The sequence below is a fragment of the Jaculus jaculus genome, chromosome 3 (genome assembly GCF_020740685.1).
Source record: "Jaculus jaculus isolate mJacJac1 chromosome 3, mJacJac1.mat.Y.cur, whole genome shotgun sequence".
NCBI lineage: Eukaryota > Metazoa > Chordata > Mammalia > Rodentia > Dipodidae > Jaculus > Jaculus jaculus.
Window position 1 is genome coordinate 129,113,132 of NC_059104.1, and position 26,320 is coordinate 129,139,451.

General features: G+C 44.1%; 1 protein-coding gene across 2 annotated transcripts in view; it reads left to right on the forward strand.

The window, feature by feature from the left end:
- The window catches only part of Atp10a (ATPase phospholipid transporting 10A (putative)), a 165,834-nt gene that overhangs the window by 53,935 nt on the left and 85,579 nt on the right, over positions 1–26,320 (forward strand). For both annotated transcript variants that reach the window (XM_045146152.1, XM_012949530.2), the window contains exon 2: positions 24,475–24,679. In XM_045146152.1, coding sequence (XP_045002087.1) covers positions 24,475–24,679 — 205 coding nt within the window. The remainder of the gene's footprint in view (positions 1–24,474; positions 24,680–26,320) is intronic.

The following is a 26,320-nucleotide window of genomic DNA, read 5'->3' on the forward strand; positions in this document are numbered from 1 at the left end:
CACGCTCCAGGGCATGTAAGTGACCAAGAGGAGATGAGAGAAGTCAGAATATTTTCCCCCAGAGCCTCAGGAAGACGGTGCAGCCCTGCTAGCTTCAGTTATTTCACTGAGGCCTATGCTGGAATTATGACCTACAAAACTGTAGGAGAATAAACCTGAGTGGCTTTAGCTAATAAAGTTGTGGTAATTTCTTAGAGTAGCCACAGAACACTCAACTCCCCATTCTCCTAGTTGGAACCTGAACACACTGAACAGCACAGCCACAACAAGGCGACCCTGAGGGTGTGAGAAGGCCTTTCTTGACGGTCCTCACAAAAAGCCCATTGGTGGATGCTGCTGAAGAATGCCAAGTCAGCAGCTCAGAGTACCATAACTCGGCCCTGCGCCCTCTCTGTTGGAACAGCCCTTCTGCTTTGGGGTGGGCACACTCACATTTCCACAGGGCATTTTGCAGAGCTTCTGTTCTGGTCCAAGAAAGAAAACATCCATATGGAGAGATCCCAAGTAATCTTGGCCCAAAGCAATATTTTGCTGACTTCATACAGGAAAGTAGTTTTAAAAGTCTCTGTAGTGAACAAGGATGGCTTTGTGTTTTGTGCTGAGCCTAAGTAAGGCACAAGTCTGTCATGTGGAACCCATGCTCCCTTTGCCCACACAAGAGTACTAATGAGGTCCTTGGCTCTTGGAGGGGTCTAGCCTTCTGCTTGGTACAAGCAACTGGTTACTTGCTGATCTAGATGGCTTTTGTATGGCATCCATTAAAGTATTGGGCTTCTACCAGGCGAGCTATGACTAATTCCATTCCTGTCCAGTGGTATAGGGAAGCCAGAGAGGTTGTGGATGCAATAGCTTTAGGATGCTATAGCAAGCTAGAAGGTGCATTTTCTCCAAAACCAAATTATTCCCCCCAGATTTGGCCAGTTTGCCATGTTGACTGAATTGAGGCCTGGTAGACAGGAACGAACATGCTGAGATGCTGTCTAGGAGTTGAGTGGGAGTGCGCATGTGCAGAACGGGCTTATTCATCTCGCAGACCCACACCACACCCGCCTTGCAGCACTTTTTGTGCTTCAGGATGGTAGGTACTGTACACAACTAGATACACCCTGTTGCAGTCAGGTTCACATTGCTTGCAGAAATCATCTGACTAAGAGCAGCTAGTGGGAAAAAGGGTTATTTTGGCTTACAGACTCAAGGGGAAGTTCCATAATGGCAGGAGAAAACGATGGCATGAGAAGAAGGTGGACCTCACCCCCAAGCCAACAACAAATGGACCACAGCAACAGGAGAACGTGCCAAACACTGGCAAGAGGAAACTGGCTACAACACCCATAAGCCTACCCCCAATAATACACTGCTTCCAGGAGGCATTAATTCCCAAATCTCCATCAGTTGGGAATCTAACATTCAGAACTCCTAAATTTATGGGGGACACCTGAATCAAACCACCACAGAGCCCTAGCATTCCCCTGTGGTGCAGGCTGCTACATCTCTACGTCCTCAGATGTGCACATGAGGGTGGTGATAGAGCTGATTGGCCATGTAGCTCTTGAGTGTTGTTGCCAGTGTAGCCCAGGAAGGCATGTCCATGTGCTGTTGTGCCTCTGCCTCCTTCCCTTCAGCCCAGTTCACCTGAGGATAGGGACATGCTGGCTGTGTGGCTTGCTTATTCCCTTAAAGTCTGTTGTTCAGAGGTAGTGTGTGGATTAACACACACATGAAGTTCTTGCATCCCCCTGTTTCCCTGGGGGCAGGTTGGGGTACCTAGTTGTTTTGCTCTGCTGAGGAGAGACTATCAATCCCAAAGGTCAGCCTCTCTCTCTTTCTCTCCCTCCCTTTGATTTTTTTTTTTTTTTGTCAACAACCTCGATACATATACACAGTATACCATGGTCATAATACCCATCACCATCCTTTGCACCCCCTCCCTTATCCCCCTTCCACTGAATCTTTTCTTCTTTCCAACTAGTCTCTGGTCTGTTTCGATGTCTCATTTTTTCCCCTCCTATTATGCAGGTCTTATGTAGGTAGAACTAGTCGCTGTGAAGTCATGAAAACCATGGTCACTTTGTGTCTGGAAGACAGTATTGTAAAACACTCCTCCCCTTCCTTTGGCTCTCACATTCTTTCCACCACCTCTTCTGCAATGAGGGATCTCTTTTTAAGCTTTCTTAAAATGAATTTTTCCTTTCACCCAGAGCAGACCTACCAAGTCCAAAAGCCCCAATATATGGATTTCTGATCCACTGACTAGCGGCACTATTAACTCATATCCTCCTTACCCACATCTCTGCGGGTCACTGTTATTCATGGGCCTACCATCCCCACAGTCTTTAGGTATCATTGCCAGCCAAAAGCTGACAGTATCCTCCCTGCTGTCTTGCACACTGTTGGTGGGAATGCAAATTAGTTATGGATAACAGTATGGAAGTTCCTCAAAAGTGTTAAAACAGTGCTCTGTTCACCATGTGTCCTATAATTGCAACAGTGCAGGGAGGTCAGCATCCTCTGTGCAAGGAGAACAACACAATCTGGAGAGTCACATGTTTTTAGAAGACATACAAGTATCGTTTCTCAATTTAAAAATAAAAGAACAAAATCAAAATAGGATTATCATATAATCCAGCAATCTCACTTCTTGGTATGCCTCAAAAACAGTGAAGTCATTATATGGAAGAGAAATCTGTACTCCCATGTTTATTGCAGCGCTGTTCACAATAGCCAGAGTATGGTGTCAGTCCTTCAGCGCATGAATGGTTCAAGGGACTGTTCTTGATATACATAATGAAATGTAGTCCACCTTAAAACAAAAAGAAAATCCCATAGTTTTCAACAGCATGGACGGATCTGGAGAGTAATATGCTAAGTGAAATAAGCTAGACATGGAAGGACAAACATCACACTTACATGTTCTCATTTAACAGTGAATCTAAAACCAACGAGTTCACAGCAGTAGAGAGAGAATGGCATTTAGCAGAGGTGAAGGGCTGAGAGTTTGAGAAATCATGGATAAAACAAAAACTTGGCTAAAGAGAAGGAATGTATGGTTAGTATTTAAGATATTGGCTATATTAATTAGCATTTCCTACTCATTTCACAAGGAACACTTGTTACATTACATACCACATAATCGATATAATTTGAGGAGAGATAAAGAAAGAGAAAGAGAAGGAGGAGGGAGAAGTAGGATGAAAAGGAAGAAGAGATAAATAGATACACACATGATAGGTATAGTGAGTGATGTGACCAAATGAAACGTGGGAGCAGGTGGCTGGAGACATGATCCAGTGAAGGAAAGAGTCAGTTCTTAGGGTGTGAACTTGTTGCAAGAAGTCAGAGGAAAAAAAGAGCTCATTGTCTAGAACTTTGAAAACTTGAGTGGATGCATACTGGAGCTTGAGGCAAACTAAAAACTCAGTAATGATTCCTTCAGTAAAATTTCAGTGTTTCTTATGTCAGATTTTTTTTTTTTGCAGTTTTGTTTTTAATTTTTTTATTCAAAATCAACACCTTTTTATCTGCTTGCATTCATTCATTCATTCATTCATTCATTCATTCATGAGATAGAATAGGCTCACCAGAGTCTCTAGCCTAGGAAAATGAACTCCAGGTGCTTAGACCACCTTGTGCATCTGGCTTTACGTGGATCCTGGGGAATCAAACCTGTGAGTTTTGGCTTCGTAGGCAAGTACCTTAACTGCTAAGCCATCTCTGCAGCCCAATGACAAGATTTTTAAAGTGATTTCTTTTAAGTAATTATTGAGTGTCCTAATGTAACTATCCTACAATGTAAATGTTTATTTAAATATCAAATTAAATAAATGGGTACGATTATTTTCTGATTAAAAATGCAAAACAATGACAGGATTCTGAACAGCATTGCCTAGAATTAGGTCATGAGAGTGAGAGAGTGTTGCTTATATGGTACATTTCTGGGATAGATTTGTGTGTTTGTGGGTCAAAAAGTGAGACACTGTGCTCCAGAACTGAATTTATTAGTTGATGTGTTGTAGATCAGGTTTGATTTATTCACGGTGATGTTCTTGAGCCCTGCCTCCTTGGATATTGTTGAATTTTATTTCTTTATAAGAAATGTTGATGCTACTTAGTTTAATATTTTTTATTTTTTCTTCACAGGACTTACTTTGTAATGACCACTTGAGGATTTTTGTATGTTTGTTTGTTTAGATGAAACAGAGCACACTCATCTCATTGGGCGTTATGAGCTCTCCAGATGGGATCTTTTGACACTCATCGTGGAAATGCGAGGGCAGGAGCTTAGCTTGGGTTGCAGTGTTCAGTGCTGTGTGGGTGTCATCCAGTGTACTCCTGCATGGGGACATGGAAGCTGTTAAACTAGATTGTAGTCTGGCACTTTGGAGGCAGGAGAAAGGCTCTTTGTTTTGGTCTGCTCCTGGCCATTCTGTAGATGTCACAGACAGCCTGCAGTAGCCAAGCAGACATCCCCACCAAATACATTCTTTTTAGGATTGTGTGACCTCACATGACAGCATGTCACCCATATGGGTCTCTTTTCTGTAACAAATGCCTGGTGTGGGTGTCTTGAGAGGCTTTGGGGGCTCTCTCCAGCTCTTCTCAGGGATGGGAGTGGTGCTGGCGGTGTCTGCTGTCCCCTGCACACCCAGGGGCATTGGCTTGGGCCATTGTATGACCCTCATGGAGCTGCTGGCCCCTGAAGCAGGAAGCTCCCTGCATGTGGGTGGCACCTCTGGAATGCTGACATTTGCTTTGGGACACCTCAGCTTTCACTGGGTGGCACTGAGTAGCCTGGAGCGCCCACTGAGGATGAAGCAGGCAAGCTGTCAGCAGGTTGTCCATGAAAGGGTGAGGCAGAATAGAAGCATCTGGAGGGCTTCCCTTGCCAGTTAAAGGAGCAAAGTTCCAGAATTTGTGGCCTGAGAACTTTGTAAGAGTTGTGTATTTAAGACTAAGTACATCACATAGCTCAATCTCATGCTCAACTTTTGGAAACTAGTTTTGTCGTGGTGAGGGTGACCTCTCTGGATGACACACTTTCAGCGAAATCCCTGGAGAATGTAATCTAGACATGGAACTGGAGCCCAGGTGAGCTCTGAAGGCTTAGCTGTGCTGAGGACTATAGAGAGGAGGAGTGTCATTCTGGTTTCACACTTGGGACAGCAGTTGCTTGCTGTGGGTGTCAAGTCCCAGGGGAAAGAAAGGATCCTTGGCAGAATCACCTGTTCTGGACAGCTGCACCTCTGGTGGGAGCTGGCATTTCACACTCCACTCTGCGGTGCTATAGTTTACATGAGCTCAGAGGACATCTAGACCTCATAAGAGACTGTCTTTAAACTAGTAGTTTAAAATCAAAACTTAGCTCCCAAAAAGTGGGACAGAAGTCAGAGAGACTTGAGGGGGGTGTAGGCAAGTGTGGTCAGAGGAGGCCCATGAACGGAAACTGCCAAAGTGCTGGCTTTAGGAGTCCTCCCTCAGGAGGTCTCCCAAGGTCATGAGGAGGCCAGAGATGTATTTTTAACTCTTTTCTGAAAATATAACATTTCTAAAGCATGTTTCAGTGCAGAAGAATTGAGAGGACATTCTGTAAAGTGAGCTAAACCAGCTATAGACAGATAATGTGTACAATCTTATTTGAACAAGCTGTTCTATTATTCTTAGAACCATAGTTTTTTAGGTTTTGGATTTTTTTTTCAGCTTTTGGGATGTTCATGTGCATATAATGAGATGTCTTGGGGATGGGACACAAAAACAGGAATATCATTTATTTTATTTTGTTTTTTGAGTAGAGTTTCACTCTAGCCCAGGCTGACCTGAAATTCACTATGCAGTCTCAGGGTGGTGATCCTCCTACCTCTCCTTTCCAAGTGCTGGCACTAAAGGCATGCACCACCACACCCTGCTAAGAAAATTCATATGAAATATAAGTATACAGTGCACAGTGTCACATAATACACAAACATAAGTACAATTGTTATTTGTCACTTACACATGTATAACATAAATATGGAGGTCTCCAAATTTGCATATAGAGTGAGCTCTGTCCAGTGGGAGCTCAGGTTACTGTAGCCATGGCCTTCTGCCCAGCAGTACATCATCTCCCAGCCCAGTTGGAAGTTCCAGAAGAATATTAGGCAGGTATCAGTCAGAACATAGCCATCCAGGACACATCTGGCCCCAATCATCCCTGACACCTGCCTGGCCCTTGTGCCCCTGGAAAGAAGCCACCTATGGAGAGGGTAACTGATTCCTGGAACTTGTCAGCTAGGAATTTGTTCAAGGACAAATGTATCTTCCCAGGCCCTCCAGCCTCATCCTCCCCTAGGCCACCACTGTGTACATGCACACAGGTCACAGCCAGATCCACAGCAGAATGGATAAGCTATGATGCAGACTTCCTCTGCATGCCCAGCTTTTGCCAGGGATACTACTACCCAGAATTCCAAAAGGGAAAGCATAATGCCTTTACAGAGCAGGCCATGTAGAGGCCGTAACGCTAGTACCTCTCTCAGCACACTTCAGGAAAGAACTATAGCTACGAATGGTGAATAGCCTGTAAGCACACTATTAAAACAAGAACCCAGAACCAGAAATCCAATCCAGTGGTATTTCATGGTGACAAATATGATTAGAAATCCAAAAATACTAAGGTTATTTTGGTACCTGTTCCTTCCCTAACTCATTGGGGAGAATTCAGGGAGGAATAACAGATGCCCAAAGTCATGATTAGTTGTATGTTTAACTAGTATGTTGAGGAGCACTCCAGGAGGCTGGTGCATGGGTACTAAAAGTTAGATGAAGGAATACATTTTCCTGTTCCATTGCACAACAGGGAGACTACAAGATAATAATAGTAATGCATTAAGATCTCAAAATAGCTGGGAAGAGAGGATTTTGAATGTATTCACCTGAACTAAATCATTATTTTAAAGGATGGATAAGCTGATGGAGAAAATACTGATTTGATTGCTATCCAATGTGAACATAATCAAAATACTACATTGTATCTCATAACAGGAAGATAATATATGTCAATCAGAAAATACATTAATAAAATTATTTATCTGTTTGACAGAGAGAGAGAGATTGAGAGAGAATGAGAATGACCATGGGTATGCCAGGGCCTCCAGCCACGGCAAATAAACTCTAGATACATGTACCCCCTTGTGCATCTGGCTAACCTGGGTCCTATGGGGTCAAACCTGGGTCTTTTGGCTTAGCAGGCAAATGCTTTAATCGCAAAGCCATCCTTCCAGCCCAATAAAATTTTTAAATGGGCTTAAGGTGACAAGAAGAACCTGGCTTTCCCATGGTGAGTCTGTCTCACCATGTGATTGTCCCCTCATCAACCTTTGCCCTGGGTGTGGCTCAGGCTCTGTGAGTGGTGTGATGTGAGCTGATGTGGTAGGTGGCCCGTGGCTGAGTTATTTCCTCAGAAGAGCCTCAGAAAGAGGCACTGCTTGTCTTAAACTCTGATCCTCCTGCCTGAGTCTCCCGGGTGCCATGATTATAGGTGGGGCTCTCTGTCTGGCTATACTGCTTGCCTTTGTGTATCTACATGTGACATAGACCCTGGTGTAGAATCACTCAACTTCCCCAAGCAGGAAAAAAAAGATGTGCTACTCTAAATAAGAGAAGTTCTATAATCTAGCTATACCCATGCCTCAGCATTCCCCCCCACATGAATGCACTAGATTGGAAAGCAGGAGTTAATTTATCTGAAAGCTTTCTTTCTGTGCCTCCTCTGAGCTGCCCTCCTGACTTGTAGCTGTGACTTTGGATGTTGGCACAGCCCCTCTGACCCTCAGCATCTTCCTCCTTAGCATGGAAGGAAGCTACAGGGGCATAGTGAAGATGAAAGGAGAACCACAAGTCTGCCATACTCGTTTAGGGGTCCCTTGCTCATGCTGTCAAGATTACAAGATCATCCCCAGCATGGTCATCATATCTCCCCCAACCCCCAAGAGGAAATCACAGGTCATTGATCATGCTCAGAGTGTACTTGGGTGAAATCGGTTTCTCTAGGTGAATTCACCGCCTCTGTTGCTTTTCAGGGGAAAATGGAAATAAGGCTTCCAAGTTGACTCACACTGGTGTCTTGTCACCACATAAATTGCATCAAAAGGTGCATCTTGGCACCATATTCTGATTCCTAAGTTAACATCCCTCTTATTCCAGTGTCTGATTCTGCTGAGGCAGGGCAAAGTTTATTTCAGGTCATTTAGTCATCATAACTGTATGGTCTGTCATGATTTAGGGACGTTTGCTATTATCTGTGTTATGGGAGAGATTGCTGTGGTGACAGTTTTAGAAAGGCTTTCTGTAAAGAAGAGGATGCTTTTATGATGTCTAATTCTAATTCTGCATTGTGGTTAGAATGGTGTACAAGGCAAGTGCTTTCCATAAGGTCCAGAGAGATGCCACAGAGAAAAGCATATCCTGATGCCTTGACCCTGTCTGCACCCCCTCAGGGTGTAAGGAAACCCATTTGCCACTCTGGCTGTGGGTCCTTTCGTAATACTAATGACTGAAAGAGCCCATGTCTTAGATGAAGCCTGTACCCAGAAATTCTCATTTGGGCGAGGGAAAGCTCTGGGAAATGATGACTTGACTCTTCCTGCACACCCATGGTGAAGTGGCTGCCCAGTGTCTGAGCATGTGGAGTTGACCTGTTTTCATGGTCTGTGGCGGCTAGGAGCATAAGCATAACACAGGAGAGTCCTGGTTTCAGACTCATGAAGCAAGGCATTCTAGAAAAAGCTTGGGGTCAGTTTTCAGGCATGCAGTGGTTAGGGACCGTCAGTGGGAAAAGTGCAGGGAAAGGTGACTGACTGTGCTCTTGGCCCGAGCAATTGCCTTGTTCTGGTGGCTGGGAGGAGTCTTTGGGGAGACCTAGGGGAAACTTCTGGTTCCCCACTCTTGTTTAAGTATTTTACTGATTTATTTGACAAAGAGAAATAGGCAGAGAGGGAGGGAGAATGGGTGGGCCAGGGCCTCCAGCTGCTGCAAACAAACTCAAAATGCATGCGCCACCTTGTGCATCTGGCTTACGTGGGTCCTGAGGAATTGAACCTGGGTCCTTTGGCTTTTCAGGCAAGTGCCTTAATGACTAAGCCATCCCTCCAGCCCTCCACTTTTGGGGAAACCACTCACTGTCTATAAGGAAAAGACTTGCGAGACCATTTTGCAAGCAGACCAAGGCCAAGCGTGACGACCATATGTAGTGCTTCATGCACAGCACTTGGAATCTGGGGAAGAGGATAAGCTAACAGAACTCATACTCAGTGACTCAAGCGGCTGAGGAAGACCTGTGACTTCAGAGAGTACACATAATAATGCAAGAAACACTTAAAAGTGGAAAGGGGGAAGATGATCCCCCAAATAGGAACACAAACTGTACCAAGACATTAACAATTATAGTGTGGGGCATCCATGAAGAAAACTGCATTTTTTTTTTCCTTACAGTGCCAGGGATCAAACCCACAACTTCCTACGTGCTGGTGAAGTGCTGAGCTGCACCCCAGTCCCAACTGCTGTGTATTTTTGAAGGGGGTGAATGAGCATGAAGCTGTGCACTGTGGGAGACCACAGCCCTCTTGCAAGAGTGGGTGTATAGCAGTGTGCTTGTGTGTCATGGTGTTCCTCCTGCTGGGTCTTGTGGAATTGTATAACTGACATTAAAGATGAAGACTGATAAGAAACTTTTTGCACTAGACATTGGAACCACAGCTGCAACATGAATACAATTGTGCATAACTGACAGATTCCTACAGTGAGTGAAGTAGAAACCCAATCCTTTACATGCTGTGTGTCATCCTGAGTGAGGGCCCATCCCATATGGGACACCTTGATCGTTTTGCAGGAAGGCTTCTCTTAATACTTAAGCTAATGATGGAGCTCAGATAACCAGTGTGGAGTTGACATGGCACTGTCTAAGGAGATTGCTAGAACCTAGCAAAAAATGGTAGTGCATTTGAGTATTCTATATAGAACAGAAGGAATGTTTTGTTTCAGTGGCAAAATGATGACCTAATTATGGCTGTCTGGGGAACTCATTTGGGGATCCATTGTGGTTTTGAACAGGAAATGTCCTCCATAGGGTCGTGTGTTAAAACACTTCGTTTCCAGCTAGTGGTATGATTTTGGAAGACCGTGAAGCCTTTAGGAGGTGGAGCCTCGCTGGAGGAAGTAGGGCAGTGGGGACAGGCCTCGAGGCTGCATGGCTTGCTTGCACTTCTTGTCTGCGGTCTGTTCACTGACTGTGGCCATAATGTGACCATCCGCTTCACACTCTTTCCACCATGTCTTCCTTGTCACTGTGGGGTATCCCTTCTTAAATCATGAACCAAAATAAACCCTTCTTTCTTTAAGTTGGTACTTGTCAGGTAGTTGGTCATAGCAACAAGAAAATAGCTAATAACACCAGTAGGCTGTAACATATGAATGAGTATCAGTTGGTTTGAATATGAAATATTTTTAAAGAAAATGTTCTGTACTTAACCTCGTAAGAATGTAAACAAGCAAATCTAGGAGACCCCATGTACAATTTAGTGACTGTGGAGGCCTCCTTAGCTAGGTCTTGAGAAGTTAGATGTGTCTATGGCAAAATTACATCACAAGCAAAACTTAGGGAACAGAGAAGCACAGCTGTAAGAGAGAAAAAAATATATGTGAGGGAAAAATCAGAGAAAAAAGTTTCTATTTTTGATGTAGATGCTCCCATAGCCTAGGTTGTCAAGAAGAATACAAGGAACAAAGTAGAAGCAAAGAGGAGGAAATAAACTGAGTGAATCCACAGGGGAACAGCCCCTGTGACATTGGTCTGGGAGTCAGAGGTACAAATTAAAGGGACAGCAGGTGCCCTTTTACACAAGTGACTTGAGTACCCATGGGTTTTTACATCTGAGTGTGTCTTGTGGAACCCATCCCCTGTGGATACCAAGGAACTGACTCTTTAGGGAATGCTCTTAAGTATCCAGAAAAGACCATGTCAGAGATAACTATCCAAAAAAAAAAAAAAAAAAACTGTTTATTTTGAAACTGTCAGGTCTTTGTTATCTTTTTTTTTTTAGCTATCATTTTATTCTTTTTGTTGTTGTTGTTTTTATTTTGTTTTGTTTTGTTTTTCAAGGTAAGGTCTCACTCTAGCCCAGGCTGACCTTGACTTCACTATGGAGTCTCAGGGTGACCTTGAACTCAAAGCAATCCTTCTACCTCTTCCTCCCAAGTGCTGGGATTAAATGTGTGAGCCACCACGCCCAGTCCATTTTGTTATTTTTAGTTAGTGTATATATACACGTGTGTGTGCGTGTGTGTGTGTGTGTGCGCACGTGTACACACACACACACACACACACACACATTTTTTAAGGTTGATTTTCATTTATTAGAGAGAGAGAGAATGGGCGCACCAGGGCCTCCAGCCATTGCAAACAAACTCAAGACACATGTGCCACCATGTGCATTTGGCTTACGTGGGATGTGGAAAACTGAACTTGGGTCCTGAGGCTGTGCAGGCATGCACCTTAACTGATGAGCCATCTCTCCAGCCTCAGCTAGTATATTTTTCAGGAAAAAAAAAAATCGTTTATAATTTAGTATTCCATTCTCAAGAATTCTTTTAGAGTAATCCAGACTATCTCAGTCTCTGGACTGAGAAATGTCACCTTCTCTTTTCTTATCAAGAAGCCAAGGGCCTCTGGTCTGAGAGAGAATTCTGCTGACACACTGCATAGCACTTTCTGATTTCATCTTGAAGCAGCCAGTATTTTCCATTCTTTTGATTTGGTCTTTGAGGTAGGGTACTATTGTGTAGCTCAGACTGACCTCAAACCCAAGAGCCTCCTGTCTCAGCCTTCCCAGGATTTATAGATATATACTTCCATGCCCAGCTTTCCAACTGATCCTGACTAATTTGAATAGTACCCCCACTGGACACATGTGCTTCTAAGCACAGATGGTACTTTTTTTTTTTCAGCTTGTGTTACTTTTAGAAGATATAGAAAATAATTTAAGAAATGTGTTGTTTGGTGTGTGTGCTGCCAGCCTGCCCAGTCTTCTTCCTGCAGAAGTCAGGGGTAGGAGCTTCAGAGTTGAATCTCTTTTCCTTTGCTCTCTGAGATTTTTTTTTTTTTTATCTTCAGCTACATTTTTTGACTTTGTAAAGAACCTTATCTTCAAATAAAATGGCAAGTAAGATTGCTAACAAGATAGATCCTTGCTCTATGCAACATGTGTATTCATTGGGAATCTCAACACACTTGTGGCCAAAACGATTGTGGAGGCGATCTTCCAAAACTATGGCAAAATTGTTGGTTGTTCTGTTCATAAGGGCTTGGCTTTTTGTCCAGTATGATAACGAGAAATGTCTGAGCTGCTGCAGCAAGAGATGATTGCTGTCCAGGTTTTAGATATCAGTCTGGCTGCAGAGCCAAAAGTGAACCAAGGAAAAGCGGGTGTGAAACAATCTGCAATGGAGAGATCTGGGTCAGTACCTGAACACCCTTCTCCGTCCCCTTTACTCAGCTCCTCGTGACTTTTAATGAGATTATTATGACAGAATGCACAGTTACCCAGGACATGTTCCTCCTCCTCCTCCTATTGTTGCTACTGTGCTGACCTCTAAAACCAGTGCTTATCTGGAAACATCTCACGAAGGGACAAAAGTGGCTTTAATTTTAAAAGTGGACAGCAGGGATCTTCTTCTAAGTCTGGAAGTTAATAGGAAATGACCTTCAAGCAATTAAGAAGGAGCTGTCCTAGATTACACAAAAAGTGGTTTCTCTACTGGAAATACTGGAAAAAAATGAAAAGGATAAGAGCAAACAAGCAGACTTGTCCTTATCAATGCCAGCAGAAGTAAAGAATGCAAAGTCCGAAAAGAAGCAGACCTGACCTCTGCGAAGAAAGATGAGACTAAAGTGAAGGTGCAGTCTGAGGCAGGTGCAGATGACTCCGCCAAGGAACGGTTCCTTCTGGATGATGATGATGATAATGAAGACGGGGAAGGACCGGCTGGAATTGATCAAAGATGTTGAAAAGAAGCTGGGGAGTAGAGGATGACAGATGGAATGCCATTGGCAAAGATGACTCCTACGTACCCAGCAGGCATTAGAAAGCTACCTTACCCTTAATATCTTTACCTAGGCATTTGTCTAAGATCAACATTACACCAGATCCACTCTCCTGGAGTCTTCAGCACATCCTCATTGTTCTCTGCATACTGCCCTATGCCTAGTTCTGTTTTTACTTCTTTTGATTCTCCTAAGTAGTTGTGTTAAGCCTTACTCTGCATGTTTTCCTTTTAATTTTGATACCTCTTTATTAGTTACTAGTAAAGAGATGTATGTTTTTAAATCAACTATCTCCACAATAATTTCTTGCTATGCAGGGAGTGCAGTTCTTCCATCCACACATTTCCATAGTTGCTTCCCTGACTGCAAAGGCAATCTCATTTACTTGTAGCATCTTTAAGTTGGAGGTATGTGTGTTACCTCCCCTGTGAGTACTCTGGGGGTGTTCAACACAAAAATAACAATGTATTTTTATGAATGAGAGTTGGCATGTCAAAGGCATTCTTTAGAAGAAATAATGTAAAAGTCTTAATATTTGTTTTCTAAATTTGATACTGTGGGTTATTTTGTGAACATATTGATATTTGGGACCATATCTTTTTCTCAAAATAAACAAGTCCTTATTAAACCAGGAATTTTGGAAGAAAAGATGTTTTATTTTCCATTTTATGTATTTATTTCATGTAATAGTTGATAAGGTGCAGTTACTTATGGGGCAACATATGATACATATAAACATGATGTAGTGTTAGAATCAGAGTAATCATATCTATTTTTACATTTATGATTTCCTATGGTATAAAGATCAAAGGCCACTTTACTCTTGAAAAAATTATTGGAAGCCAGGTGTGGTGGCATGTGCCTTTAATCCGGGCACTTGGGAGTCAGAGGTAGGAGGATCGCCATGAGTTTGAGGCCATTCTGAGACCACATAGTGAATTACAAGCCAGCCTAGGCTAGAGCGAGATCCTACCTCAAAAAAAAAAAAAAAAAAAAATTGCGAGACACAATGAGAGAAGGAAGGATTAACCTACTAGGGTGTCCTGTCAATGGCCTTTTAAACAACTTTTAATATCTTCGATACACAGAGACAATATATACCATGATCATAATCCCTGCCCACCATTTTATTCCTCTCCACTGAATCTTCTTCTTTCCAAGTGGTCTGTCTTCTATTTTGATCTTTTTCCCTTGTAGCAAGGATCTGCCTGCTAAGGGCTCAAGGAGGAAGGTTAATAAAAAATGACCAAGTCTATGGGGCCATAACGCAAGTTTTATCACATTCAAATTACCACATTCTGTAAACCAAGAAATTGTACAAGATTAAAATAAAGGGAAAGATAGTTTTTATTTGATTGCAGACCAGATTTGCAAATTGGGAACACAGGCTCAGATGAATCAAACCAGTACACACACACACACACACACACACACACACACACACACACACACAAAAAAAAAATAGTGGTTGTATAGCCAGGTTTGGTGACTCATACCTTTAATCCCAGCACCAGGGAGGCTGAGGTAGGTGTCTTTCTGTGAATTTGTGAGTTCAAGGCTAGCCTGGGTTACAGAATGAGTTCCAGCTGAACCTGTGATGGAATGAAACTCTGCCTTAACAAAAACAATGTCAGTACTTGAGAGAAAGCTTAGAAGTTAAAGGTACTTGCTTGCAAAGCTTGACAGCCTGGGTTTGATTCTCTAGGACCCCCACAAATACAAATTGGTACATGCATCTGGAATTTATGTGCAGTGAACTGTTAATAAGTGGCCTTGAAGTTCAGCAGTTGAGGTGTTATCAATCTATAGGTCTCTTGGAATATTCAGATGAAGAAGGCAAAATTGGTCACTCCAGCAGTGACCAAATCTTGTAGTGGTTCATTGATAGATTCTAGAAAGTTGTTCCCTGTTGTGTGTCTTCAGGCCCAACATGTCTGCATGACATGAGTAAATCTCTGAGACCCAGGAAAGGAATCCTGCATGTTGCACACAAGCTTTCTTTACTGTTCTGCAGCCATTTGTTTTGACTTTTATTTGATTATTTTCTAGCTCTCTGTCACCCAGCCATGCAAATCTCCCATTAAGAGCTTGCCTCCCTGCTTCCTGGATTTTAATTTGTTATGACTTCTTAAGAAAGCCAGATGCACAGAGTAGCACATGCATCTGCAGTATGCTTGCAGTGGCAGGAAGTCCTGGCATGTCTCCCCTCCCTCCCTCCTTGCAAATAAATAAACAAAAAATATTTTAAAAGAAAGGATTGTATAGACAGAAAAAAAGTCTTTACAGCCTGACAGGACCCAGAGCAGCTGATTTGCATGTGAGGCTCAATCCCATGGGCTTTCCTTCTTTTTAGATACATCTTCTGTAGATCTTATGGGGCACTTTGCATTGAAACCTATCCATCAGTCACATAATTCAGAGGCTATAAAATGCATTTGGCTGTTGTAGTTTGTAAGACATGGAGCATCCTGATATTCCCATCCAACTATATTTCTGCTGGTTTAACAAATGTAACACTATTTTTGGAACATGCCTAACTTAACACCATATGTCTTTTTGTTTTATTGTGAACCTACCTATATGAACATATTGCATATTGATCACAGTACCTTCAGGTTTTACTCATGTTTCTTGTCCCTCACCCTCATTCCACTGAGGACCCTCTTCAGTGGGATTACTGGTGTTCACTGTGTAACCCCAGATGTCTTATCAGCATGAAACACAGTCAACTGACAGCGAGGCCAGGTACACTTTGATCTTTGGAAAGACACTTGCCATCTCGGTGATTCATTTCTCCACACCCATATTACTGCAGAAGGTGCTCACCTGCAGCCATGGTTGATGATTGTTAGGTAGCACCTGTCTGTGTGCTTTATTCCACTGACGTCTTGTGAATGGGTACACTGTCTAATAAAAAATGTACATGCTCGTGTCTTAATTCCAAGCCCACAAAACATATGGAGGAAGAAACTCATTGCTTATTGGTGGAATTTCTGATTTTAGTAGTCAAAAGTAAGTATTTGCCTCGAAAGTAATAGTGGGCATAAAATCATGCACAGACAAAGCAGTGGTGAGGGCCTCCCTCATTTGAGTGGTGTTGACCAGCTGGTGACATCCAGGAATGCTTCACAGTCTATGAGACAGGAGCAAAGGGACAAGAAGAGACAGGAGTAGAAAGGGACAGTTTTTCTGAGGGAACTGTACTACAAGCTCATATGCGTACTTTACAGATCAGGAAGCTGAGGCACTCAAAAGTCCAGCTCCTGAGCTCAGGGCCTCCTCTTGCCTGCTGAGTCACTACCTCACAGGTGATCATGCTAGGGCCAGATATGAAACGTTGTCATTAATTGCCGATTCTTCCAAAGCCAGTGGTTGAGTCTGTTTATAACATCTCCCTCAAGAAGGATTGTGAGTAAATGGGGACAGGGTGGCTTTGTGCCATGCTGGCCATTGCTGCTTCCAGCAATGCCGGGTGTGGGGTGTGGAGGGGGAGTGTGCTGCTGCCTCCTGCCTCAGTGAGGACTAGGACAGCAGAGGGAAGGCCCTCCCCATGGTGAGAAGCCATGCCATGTCCTGATAGCCAAGGCTTTCATGATCCCGGGAGTGTGTGGTCCCCAGAATAGTGAGCTCATTTCTCAGTCTGCTCAGGCACATGTTCCATTTTGTTATAAAAACTGCAATTTGGTGTCTTTTGGGCTTGGATAAAACCCCTCTGGTTGTTTGCAAATAGGCAGGCAATTTTGGCAAATGGACTGAAAATGGTTTTTCTTTCCCTTCAGACACTGGCCTACAACTCTAACTGGCTGCCTTCCCTAACTTTTCCATGCATAGCAGTACTTATTCTCAGACCATTCCAGTTTCTATCTGCATAACTTAAAAGGTAGAATGGGGGAAGAAAGTTCCTTGCTTCACATTTTTCAGTCTTTGCCAGATCAGATGTGCTTTCAAAGTCACACAAATTCATTTGACATGGGGCAGGTCAGTCTCTTCAGGCTAAGATTCTTTGCTCTATAAGCATCTCTCCTATGTCTATAAGGGGGAATGTGCTTTTAGGAATTTCTGAGGTGAAACAGTAAGTGCCCTGAGGTGCTCTTTCCATACTACACAGCATGGAGGGAAATGCTTATTCCACACTGTAGTGTATGGAGGGAAACTGAGCTTATTTTTCTGTTGTTATTACTATCATTGCTAAGATGGTGGTGTCTCAGTGCCGAGTGAACTGCCATCTAGACCTCCTGCTGACACTACCTAAAGACTAAATAAAATTATGGGCCACTCCTGGCCACCCTTGTTCAGAGGTCTGTTTCTGGACAGTTCTGCCTCAAATGTAATTGGCTTGTGAGTAAATCTTGTGGTAGACAAATGCATACCAGGAATGCTTTGAACGATGACCCTTGTCTTTAGGAGTATGCCATTGGAAGTTACAGTTTCTAAAAATGAAGTGGAAGTAGGGTGATTCCATGCACACATTCCAGGACTGTTTTTCCAGCTGTGTTCACTTGGCCATGGAAGGTGAATACAAGTGTCCAGGAAGAATGTTCCTGCCTGTGATGCCCATCGGGTGTAGATAGACACCTTAGAGCCCTGTATTTACACCTTCCAAATGTGGGGTCTTTGCTTGCCGGGGGGCTTCATGTGGTGGTGATGGGCCTCCCAGAGGCCTGTGGTGCTGCCTTCAGTTTGAGTCTATTTCCTATTCCACCATGGCTCGAGCCTATTGACATCTGTCCTCCCAACAATTACTCACTGTTGCAGGCAGGTTCACATTGCTGGCAGAGATCACCTGACCAAGAGCAGCTTGTGGGGAAAAAAAGAGTTTATTTTGGCTTAAAAACTTGAGGGGAAGCTCCATGGTGGCAGGAGAAAACAATGGCATAAGCAGAGTGTTGGCATCACCTCCTGGGCAACATCAGCTGGACCACAGCAGCAGAAGAGTGTGCCAAACACTGGCAAGGGGAAACTGGCTATAACACCCATAAGCCCATCCCCAACAATATATTGCCTGCAGGAGGTGGTACTTCCCAAATCTCCATCAGCTGGAAACCTAGTATCTATAACACCTAAGTTTATGGGGGACACCTCAATCAAATCATCACAATCACCCGTCACAATCTTTGCTCAAGGTTCACCTCTCTCTGCCTTTCTCCTCACACATCCTTTTAGGGATCTCAGCAAGGGCATGCACAATAAGGGGCCCTGTCACCTTTCCGCCCAGGAGCCCCTAGTTTCTCTCTTGCTCTGCCTTTGTTTTCAAAGTTGTGATTATCTGTGCCAGCCTACCGCATGTGGCCCTCTGGGTCCCAGGAAGTGAGACTCACTGATAGTCACACTCTATCCTTTCTGGAAGTGTCTGTGCTTCTGGGTAACACCAGTGATGCCAGAATTCAGCCATCAGGATGGAGTCCTGGACATCCATATCCTTGGTCTTCTCACCTGCCCAGTCACAGTGTCCTGTCACATCAGTGGTACAGGTGAACATCATCCTTTCTCTCCTGAATCTGTTGGAGAGGGCCCTGACCTGAACCTGAGAATACTTGTTGATCTGGCTGTCCTTTTTGACTTGGGCACTGCCCTTCCAGCCTCTGCATGCATAAAATTCCAAGGCTTCTAGGGACGAGTGGAATTCAGGTTAGGCTAAGATTCTTTGCTCTATTAGGATCTAGTTCTGATGGCCCCTCTTACAGGAAGCACTCCTTGATGGTCTAATAATGTTGCTTTATCTACTGAACCATCCATCCTAACCCAGCGATTCCAACATCCAAAAATAGAATTCGTTTTTTCCTTATTTTGGCTAGATGAAGGACAAGTTTAAAGGAGAAGGACTACACTCAAGGGAGGCAATTACTCTTGCTTCTGTGTTCTTTCCTTTTTCCCAAGCTGGATATGTGGGGGGATTGTGGGCTGGCAGAGTTTAAGGGGTTCCATATGTTGTCATGAAAATGGTCTGTGATTATATTAAAGTTGGCATTTTTGGAACCTGAGAAAGTTGTTAAATAATATAAGGGTAAGAAATTCAAATGTGCAGACAGATTAACTACTTTAAATGTCTCATTCACTTGCTAAGGTGCCAAAAAATAAGTGAAGTAAGTGTCTTTAACTATAAGATGCTCTGGAGAGCATGGTGGACAGCAGTTCCATGGGTGTGTTCATGTGGGGAGCTTCACGGATGACCTCAGGGGCCGTGTGGGTTATCATTGCGAACTCCTTCAGATGCTTTGTGCTGACACAACGTCACTGAACTCCAGTGCTTGTCACAGAAAATGTGGGATAACTTGCTAGATGCAACTGTGTGAAATGAGTGTATTTTTTATTCTTACATTGTTCTATCTGGTCCTGAAAGATCGTTACAGTTGAAATGATTGCAGTCACAAATTCAGACACCAAGGTGGAGATGAGGACAGCGACAATTCAAGTTCTTGATTGTCTTGTACATGGAACAACAATGGGTAACCTGAGCTGTTAATTGGTCCTGGGTGAAGGTGGAATCTTTCCTCACCTTAAAAAAATACTTGCTTCCGGGCTGGAGAGATGGCTTAGCAGTCAAGGCACTTGTCTGCAAAGCCTAAAGGACTCATGTTCAACACTCCAGGTCCCACATAAACCAGACATACAGTTGATGCAAGCACACAAGGTCACATGTGTGTGTAAGGGGGTACACGTGTCTGGAGTTTGGTTGCAATGACTGGAGGCCCTGGTGCTCCAATTCTTTCTCTCTCTCACATTAATTTTTTTTTAATACTTTGTTCCTTTCCTATTAAGGGAAAAATGTAGCCAGCCACCCTAAATGCCCTTGAGTAACAGACTCAGATGGAAGGACACCCACTCATTTTCTGTCTTAGTGACTTCTCTCATTTCTGTGACAAAATACCTGGAAGGAGTAATGCAAGGGAGAAAGGTTTATAATAGCTCACCATATAGGCAGGGATATGGTCCATTATGGTGGAAAGACGGCAGCTCAGGAGTGAGAGGCTGCTGGTCACACTCCATTTGCAGCCATAGGAAGCAGGGAGAGGTGAATGCTGGGTGCCAAGTTTCCTTTTACCCTTCTTAATCCAGGAGTCTAGCCCTTTGGATGGTGTCACCTACACTCAGCATGACTAGTATGAACAAATAGCTTAACCTCACCCAAACTAGTGATCAAAAGTGAGGACTGAGAGATCTTAATTTAGTTTCTTCTTTTTGTTGTCATTAAATAAAATTTGTCACTAGTGATCTTAATTCTTAATTAGTTTCTTCCTTCCTGGGGTGGGTTGGGCTAGACAAATGCGATTAGATCAGAACAACAAGGCTCAATGTACCTAGTTATAAAGTATTAACAAATGTCCCTAGAAAAGGAAAATTGAGGGCCAGAGAGATGGCTTAGTGGTTAAGGCACTTGCTGGCAAAGCCAAAGGACCCAGGTTCAATTCCCTAGTACCTACATGAAGCCAGATGCACAAGGAGGCCCACATATCTGGAGTTTGTTTGTAGGGGCTAGAGGCCTTGGTGTACCCATTCTCTTTCTTTCATTGTGCGTTCTCTCTCTCTTCTCTCTCTCTCTCTCTCTCTCTCTCTCTCTCTCTGTGTGTGTGTGTGTCTGACTCATAAATAGATAAAATATTTTAAAAAAGAAAAGAAAAGGAAAGGAAAATTGACCATAGAGGCCTGAGATTCCCCTGCATCTATTTCCTGTCCTCACCTTATGGCAGAGCAGACAGTAGGTGGCACAGCAGTTGCCTTTCTGTAAATGACATGCTTTTGCCCGTGGCCTTAGAACTGGTTCTTTTGAACATCTTGGGTTTTATTTTGAAAGATATGTTGCAGGACTTCAAGTCCAATGCACCTTTTCTTCCCACTTATGCCCTCTGAACTTTTGGACTGATGCTCCTAGGTTAGGCTCTGCATGCTCTTGAGCTAGGGTCCTCAGATGAGGGAGGAGTTGACTGTTGCTTCTGTAGAGTAACTCTGTATGGTTTGTGTCAGCATGCTATATACTGCCAGCATCCCAGCTTCTCTAATGGCACGTACTTTTTCATATAGATACTGTCAATTTGGTGCTTGTTTGCTGCTCACTATGGACAATGGAGCTGCTGGTGGTGGGGGGAGAGGGAGAGGGAGACAAAAGACAGAATGCCCCCTGACTTCTATGCAGGAATTGATGATGTGTATTTGTTTTCTGTGGCTGTGTAGTAAATACCAAAACTGGAGCAGTTCAACCCTGCACAAACATGTATTATCACGTCTTCTGTAAGTAGCACAGGTTAGCTGGGTCCTCTGCTCACGGTCTTACCAGGCAACAGTCAAGGGGCCAGCTGGGGATTCCTAGGCGATTCCAAGTCTTCTTCATTTGAGAAAGGTATTCTTGTCAATTTGTTCACGTTCTTGGCAGCCTCTAGTTCTTTGCAGATGTTAGTAGGCATGTGTTATGGGTTGAATTTCCCGACCAAAGCTTATGAAGAAAGCAAATCGTCATTGCACTAAGGTACTAAGAGGAGGAACAAGTTAGACCATATAAGAGACAGAGCCCTCTTGGACAAAGCAATCTACTACATGGATCAAGGGAATAATGAGACATCTCAAAAATGTGTCTGTTACAAAAGCAAGTTGCCCTCTCTGATTATGTGATACCTAGAGCTGCCTTGGGCATCTTCAGAGGTTCCCCACCAGCAAAAAGGCCCTCATCACACACTGCCCATTGGCCTTGGCCTGCCTCGCCTCCATTACTATAAGCTGAATGAAATTTTGTGGTGTATAAATCACCCCAGTCATTGGTATTCCCTTACAGCAACAGAGAAATGGACTAAGACCATCTGAGATACCCCCTCACCGCCGGCTAATAGATATGGGCCCTGGCCATCTGACCCCTTCTTTGATCTCCTGAAGGTCCCTGTCCATGCCTTCAGGTTCCCAGGGTTCATGTGGCTAGATTAGGTCCTCCTGGAGGCTATCTTGTGGATCACCTTCTCAACCTATGCTTTGGCTACCTGGATTCCTCCTGCAGGACCGGACTGATTACAGCCATTCACTGGAGCCTTACACCAGCTTATATGTCAGGGCAGGGTTTAAGAACCATCCTGGAATCCTGCTGCCACCTAGGGGTAGCATTTGTCCTTCGAAAGAATACCATATGAGCCAAATGTCACTTCCTAAAATTGTTGCATATATCTGTTGTGTAGAGGATTGGGACTATTGTATATCCTCTCTATATTCTTTCATTTTGGGGGGCTGGGATCAAACCTCGGGCTTCACAGATTCTAGGTACATGCTTTTTACTACTGATCTACACCTTAGCTCAACCCTGTCACTGTAGAAAGTACAGACCATGCATCTCAGGATAGCTCATGGTTCTTGGAGCAGAGGGACTTTGCCTGGGTAGGGTTAGATAGAGGGCATTTCAAGAGAGTTCCTGGAGTAGTGACTCCTGGGTCATGCCTTACCCACCCAGGCATCAGGGACAGTGGACTGAAGAAAGAGGAGGCAGTTCTGCTCAGTTCTTCTGGCCAAACCACAAAAGTGCTGGGAGGCTCTCGGAGTGTTTTGCTGCCATGTAGACTTGCTTTTATCTTCTTTGTGGTGCTTTCCCTCAGGTGGGGGTGAGTATGGGCAGTGTAAGTGTGTGGATAAACCAAAGTGTTATTCCTTCTACCACTTCTTCTCTCCTTCCTTTTCTGTCATTTATAGCCTGGGAGCTTCTCCTCCCAGCCATAATCAGGGATTCAAAGCCTCTCAGTTCATAGTGATTATATGATGCTTACCAATGGGGATGTGTTCTGAGAGACATGCATCAACAGGTGACCGTCAGTCTTGTGAGAGCATCACAGTTGGCCACATGTGCTCACACAAACTTAGGCTGGTTATTCTGTGCCATCAAGGGAGATGGTAAACACGAGGTGTGAGAGTCTGATGCCATAGTAGCCAGTAAACAAGTTTTGTAAAATCCTAAAATTGTTGCATATATCTGTTGTGTAGAGGATTGGGACTATTGTATATCCTCTCTATATTCTTTCATTTTGGGGGGCTGGGATCAAACCTCGGGCTTCACAGATTCACAGCCCTCTCCATGGTGCCCTGGCTGAGGGACCTGTGAAGAAGTGATTCTCAGTACCTAGTGCTTCAGCTGCAGTTACTGTTCTAAAGATGTGCTCACTGGGGAGGTGGGAGAGGCTCTATGATCATCAAGCAGATGGAAGCTAACTTTATTTTTGATGAGGTTTATAAACTGAGCAGAGGCAGGGCTTCCTTGTCCCTCCCCCCTTCTGTTGTCACTGTCCTCACTGGAGCCTGCGCACTGACTAAGGACATGCATTGTCATTTTCCGTGACTAAGCTGACTTATGTTCAGGAAAACTTCTAGAAGCATGTTCAGATGACTCTGGTCCCTTTGTAGGCACCCAACAATGGTCACAATAGGGAAGACTAAAGGGCTAATGCTTGTAACATTAGAAATTCAAGACTTTACCTGTGGAGAAAGATCTGTAGGCTGACAAGATTCAGGTGTTTTAACCTGTTCGGCATCAAGGCTGTCAGTCTCCATACTTGGCAGTGGGCAGACTAGCAGTTAATAAGCAGGATGGCCAGGTGATGCAGTGCCACTTTTGTGCCTTATCTTAGAGCCACTCACCTCTGGCTTGAGACTTAGTGTGACAAGTGCTCCCCGTTATTATCTAGGCTAACAGTGATAGGTCTGAATGGGCAAGTGGTGAGGTTAGTCACTGAAATGTACACAGCTTGGCACATGCTTACTTTGTAGGGAGTGTAGCATCGGTGGCCAAGGGTTTGATGGCCATGTGTAAGTGGAACCAGACAGTAGTCCTTTTGTGGAGGCTTATTTTACATGGCATAATTATTGTCTACAAGCTTCACCTGTGTTATGAACACTCAGTATGAACTAGCAAGCATTCCATTGTCCACCTGATCATTTGTTGAAGGATAACAGTGTGTTAGTTCGGTGTTTTGGTTATTGTGAGTCATGCTCCACTGAACACTAACAATCTGTTTGGACCTTTGCTTTCTGTTCTTTTTGGCTCCTGCCTCTAGGAGAGGTTATTTTAGAATTTTCAAGTAAGTGAGTCAGTGGCATGGATGTCATCCACATTGTTGTGTGCACACCATCACTGTCTAGTTCTAGAGCATTTAATCACCCCAGGATGAAACCCCTCCCCTTTTTGAGCAGTCAGTGCCCATTTCCACTTTCTCCAGCCATAGCAGCCTGTGAACCTTTGCTGCCTCAACAGCTTTCCCTCTTCTGAGCATTCCATATGAATGCACTTAAACACACTATGTAGACACAGACTTAAGTATATTTTAAAAAATAACCTTGCATTGTGGAAAAGTAGGAACACCTTTTTAAATGACCTCCAGATACCCATCACCCATATAAACATGATGAACTCTTGACAATCTTTGTTAACCAGAGTCTTTTACCAGGGAGGAAAAGAAGTATGTAAGCCGGTTCTGGAAGGAAATCCACGTGGGCGACTTTGTGCACCTACGCTGCAATGAGATCATACCTGCGGACATTCTGCTGCTCTCCTCCAGTGACCCAGATGGCTTGTGCCACATCGAGACTGCCAACCTGGATGGAGAGACCAACCTGAAGCGGCGGCAGGTGGTCCGTGGCTTCTCAGAGCTGGTAAGTGACCAGCATTTCCTGAGCACCAGTGTCTCCCCTGTGGGATCTCTGGAGGTCAGAGCTCACTTATTTTCTCCCCTGTTGAATTTCTTCTACAGAGATGACAGAGGATCCAAGGGCACTCTCCCCTGCCTATAGCCAGCATATCACTGTGGGGAGTTTGATGCCCACTGGACTTACTGAGTTTCTCAGAATGCCAGAGTCTATGAACTTAGGATAGTTAACATTTACTGAGTCATTGTACATGATCATCCAGAAGCAGCATAACACAAGCCAGCATGTCACCTATGACCATTTCTCCTCAGGAAAGTTTCCGAGTTCTGTAGCAGGACTTCCCTGGCTGAATTCTGTCTCAGGTGAGCTCCAACACCCAGAGGGAAGGTGAAGAGAAGGAAGGAAAGCTTCCCTCACAAACAATGAGGAAATGCAAACTCCCCCAGACATACTGAAACTTCTTCCCAAGGAAGGGTTGTGTCCTCTGCTAAGGACAGGTGAAATTTAAATGGCACACATCCCTACAGGTCAGGAAATGTCTAAAAAGGGACCTACCCTGGCCTACACTGCTTGTTTGAAGCACTCCTCATTGGGGCCGACCTTCAGCTTGCTCTCAGGGATGCTTTGAGAAGTGGTCCCAGGAAAGGAGCCCTTTCATTACAGGGATTTTCTTTCTGCAGACTTCTGCAGTGAGCTCTCCCAGGCCTGAGGACCATAAGCCACTGGGCTTATCTGTAGAAATGCCATTGTTTTATACTTTAGGGATCTTGTACCCGGCACTCTGGCATTTGGGGTGGAGTGATTCACTGGGCAGAACTTCTGGGCTAGCTTTCTGATTCTTTCCAGCCTGTGAAGTTTCTACAATTCGCCTTGGTCACCACCACAGGAAAAGGCACCTGCACACTTCTCAATGTCCAGTGGTGCAGTGCTCAGCACTATGGGACTTGGTGCTGCACCCTGCTAGTGTGAGCTTTTTTTTTTTTTAAAATTTATTTATTTGAGAGCGACAGACACAGAGAGAAAGACAGATAGATAGAGGGAGAGAGAGAGAATAGGCGCGCCAGGGCTTCCAGCCTCTGCAAACGAACTCCAGATGCCTGCGCCCCCTTGTGCATCTGGCTAACGTGGGACCTGGGGAACCGAGCCTCGAACTGGGGTCCTTAGGCTTCACAGGCAAGTGCTTAACCGCTAAGCCATCTCTCCAGCCCTAGTGAGAGCTTTTGAGCCTAGCATTCAGCTCACCTCCAAGTATGTCACTTCATGACAAGCCTTTAGCATACTGTTCTGCTTGGTTATTTCCACCACAATTTCCTCATTTATCTTTCCTTGAAAATCCTATTTTTGTTCCAAGTATATTTTGAGGAACTAGAGGTACAAAATGAAAAAATTATCTATGCATAATGATACATACTTATAATCCCAACCACTCTGGCAGCTGAGGCAGGATGATGGAGAGTACAAAGTTTGACTGGACTATATAGGGAGACTTTGACTCACAACACAAATATATCCACTTATCTGTAGTGGAGTGTGTGTGTGTGTGGGTGTGTGGGTGGGTGGGTGTTATGGAGTACTCCTACCCTAGGCCAGGAAAGCTGGTGAGCCCTCTCATTAGGGGCTTCTCCAGGCATGCTGACTCTTTCTTGA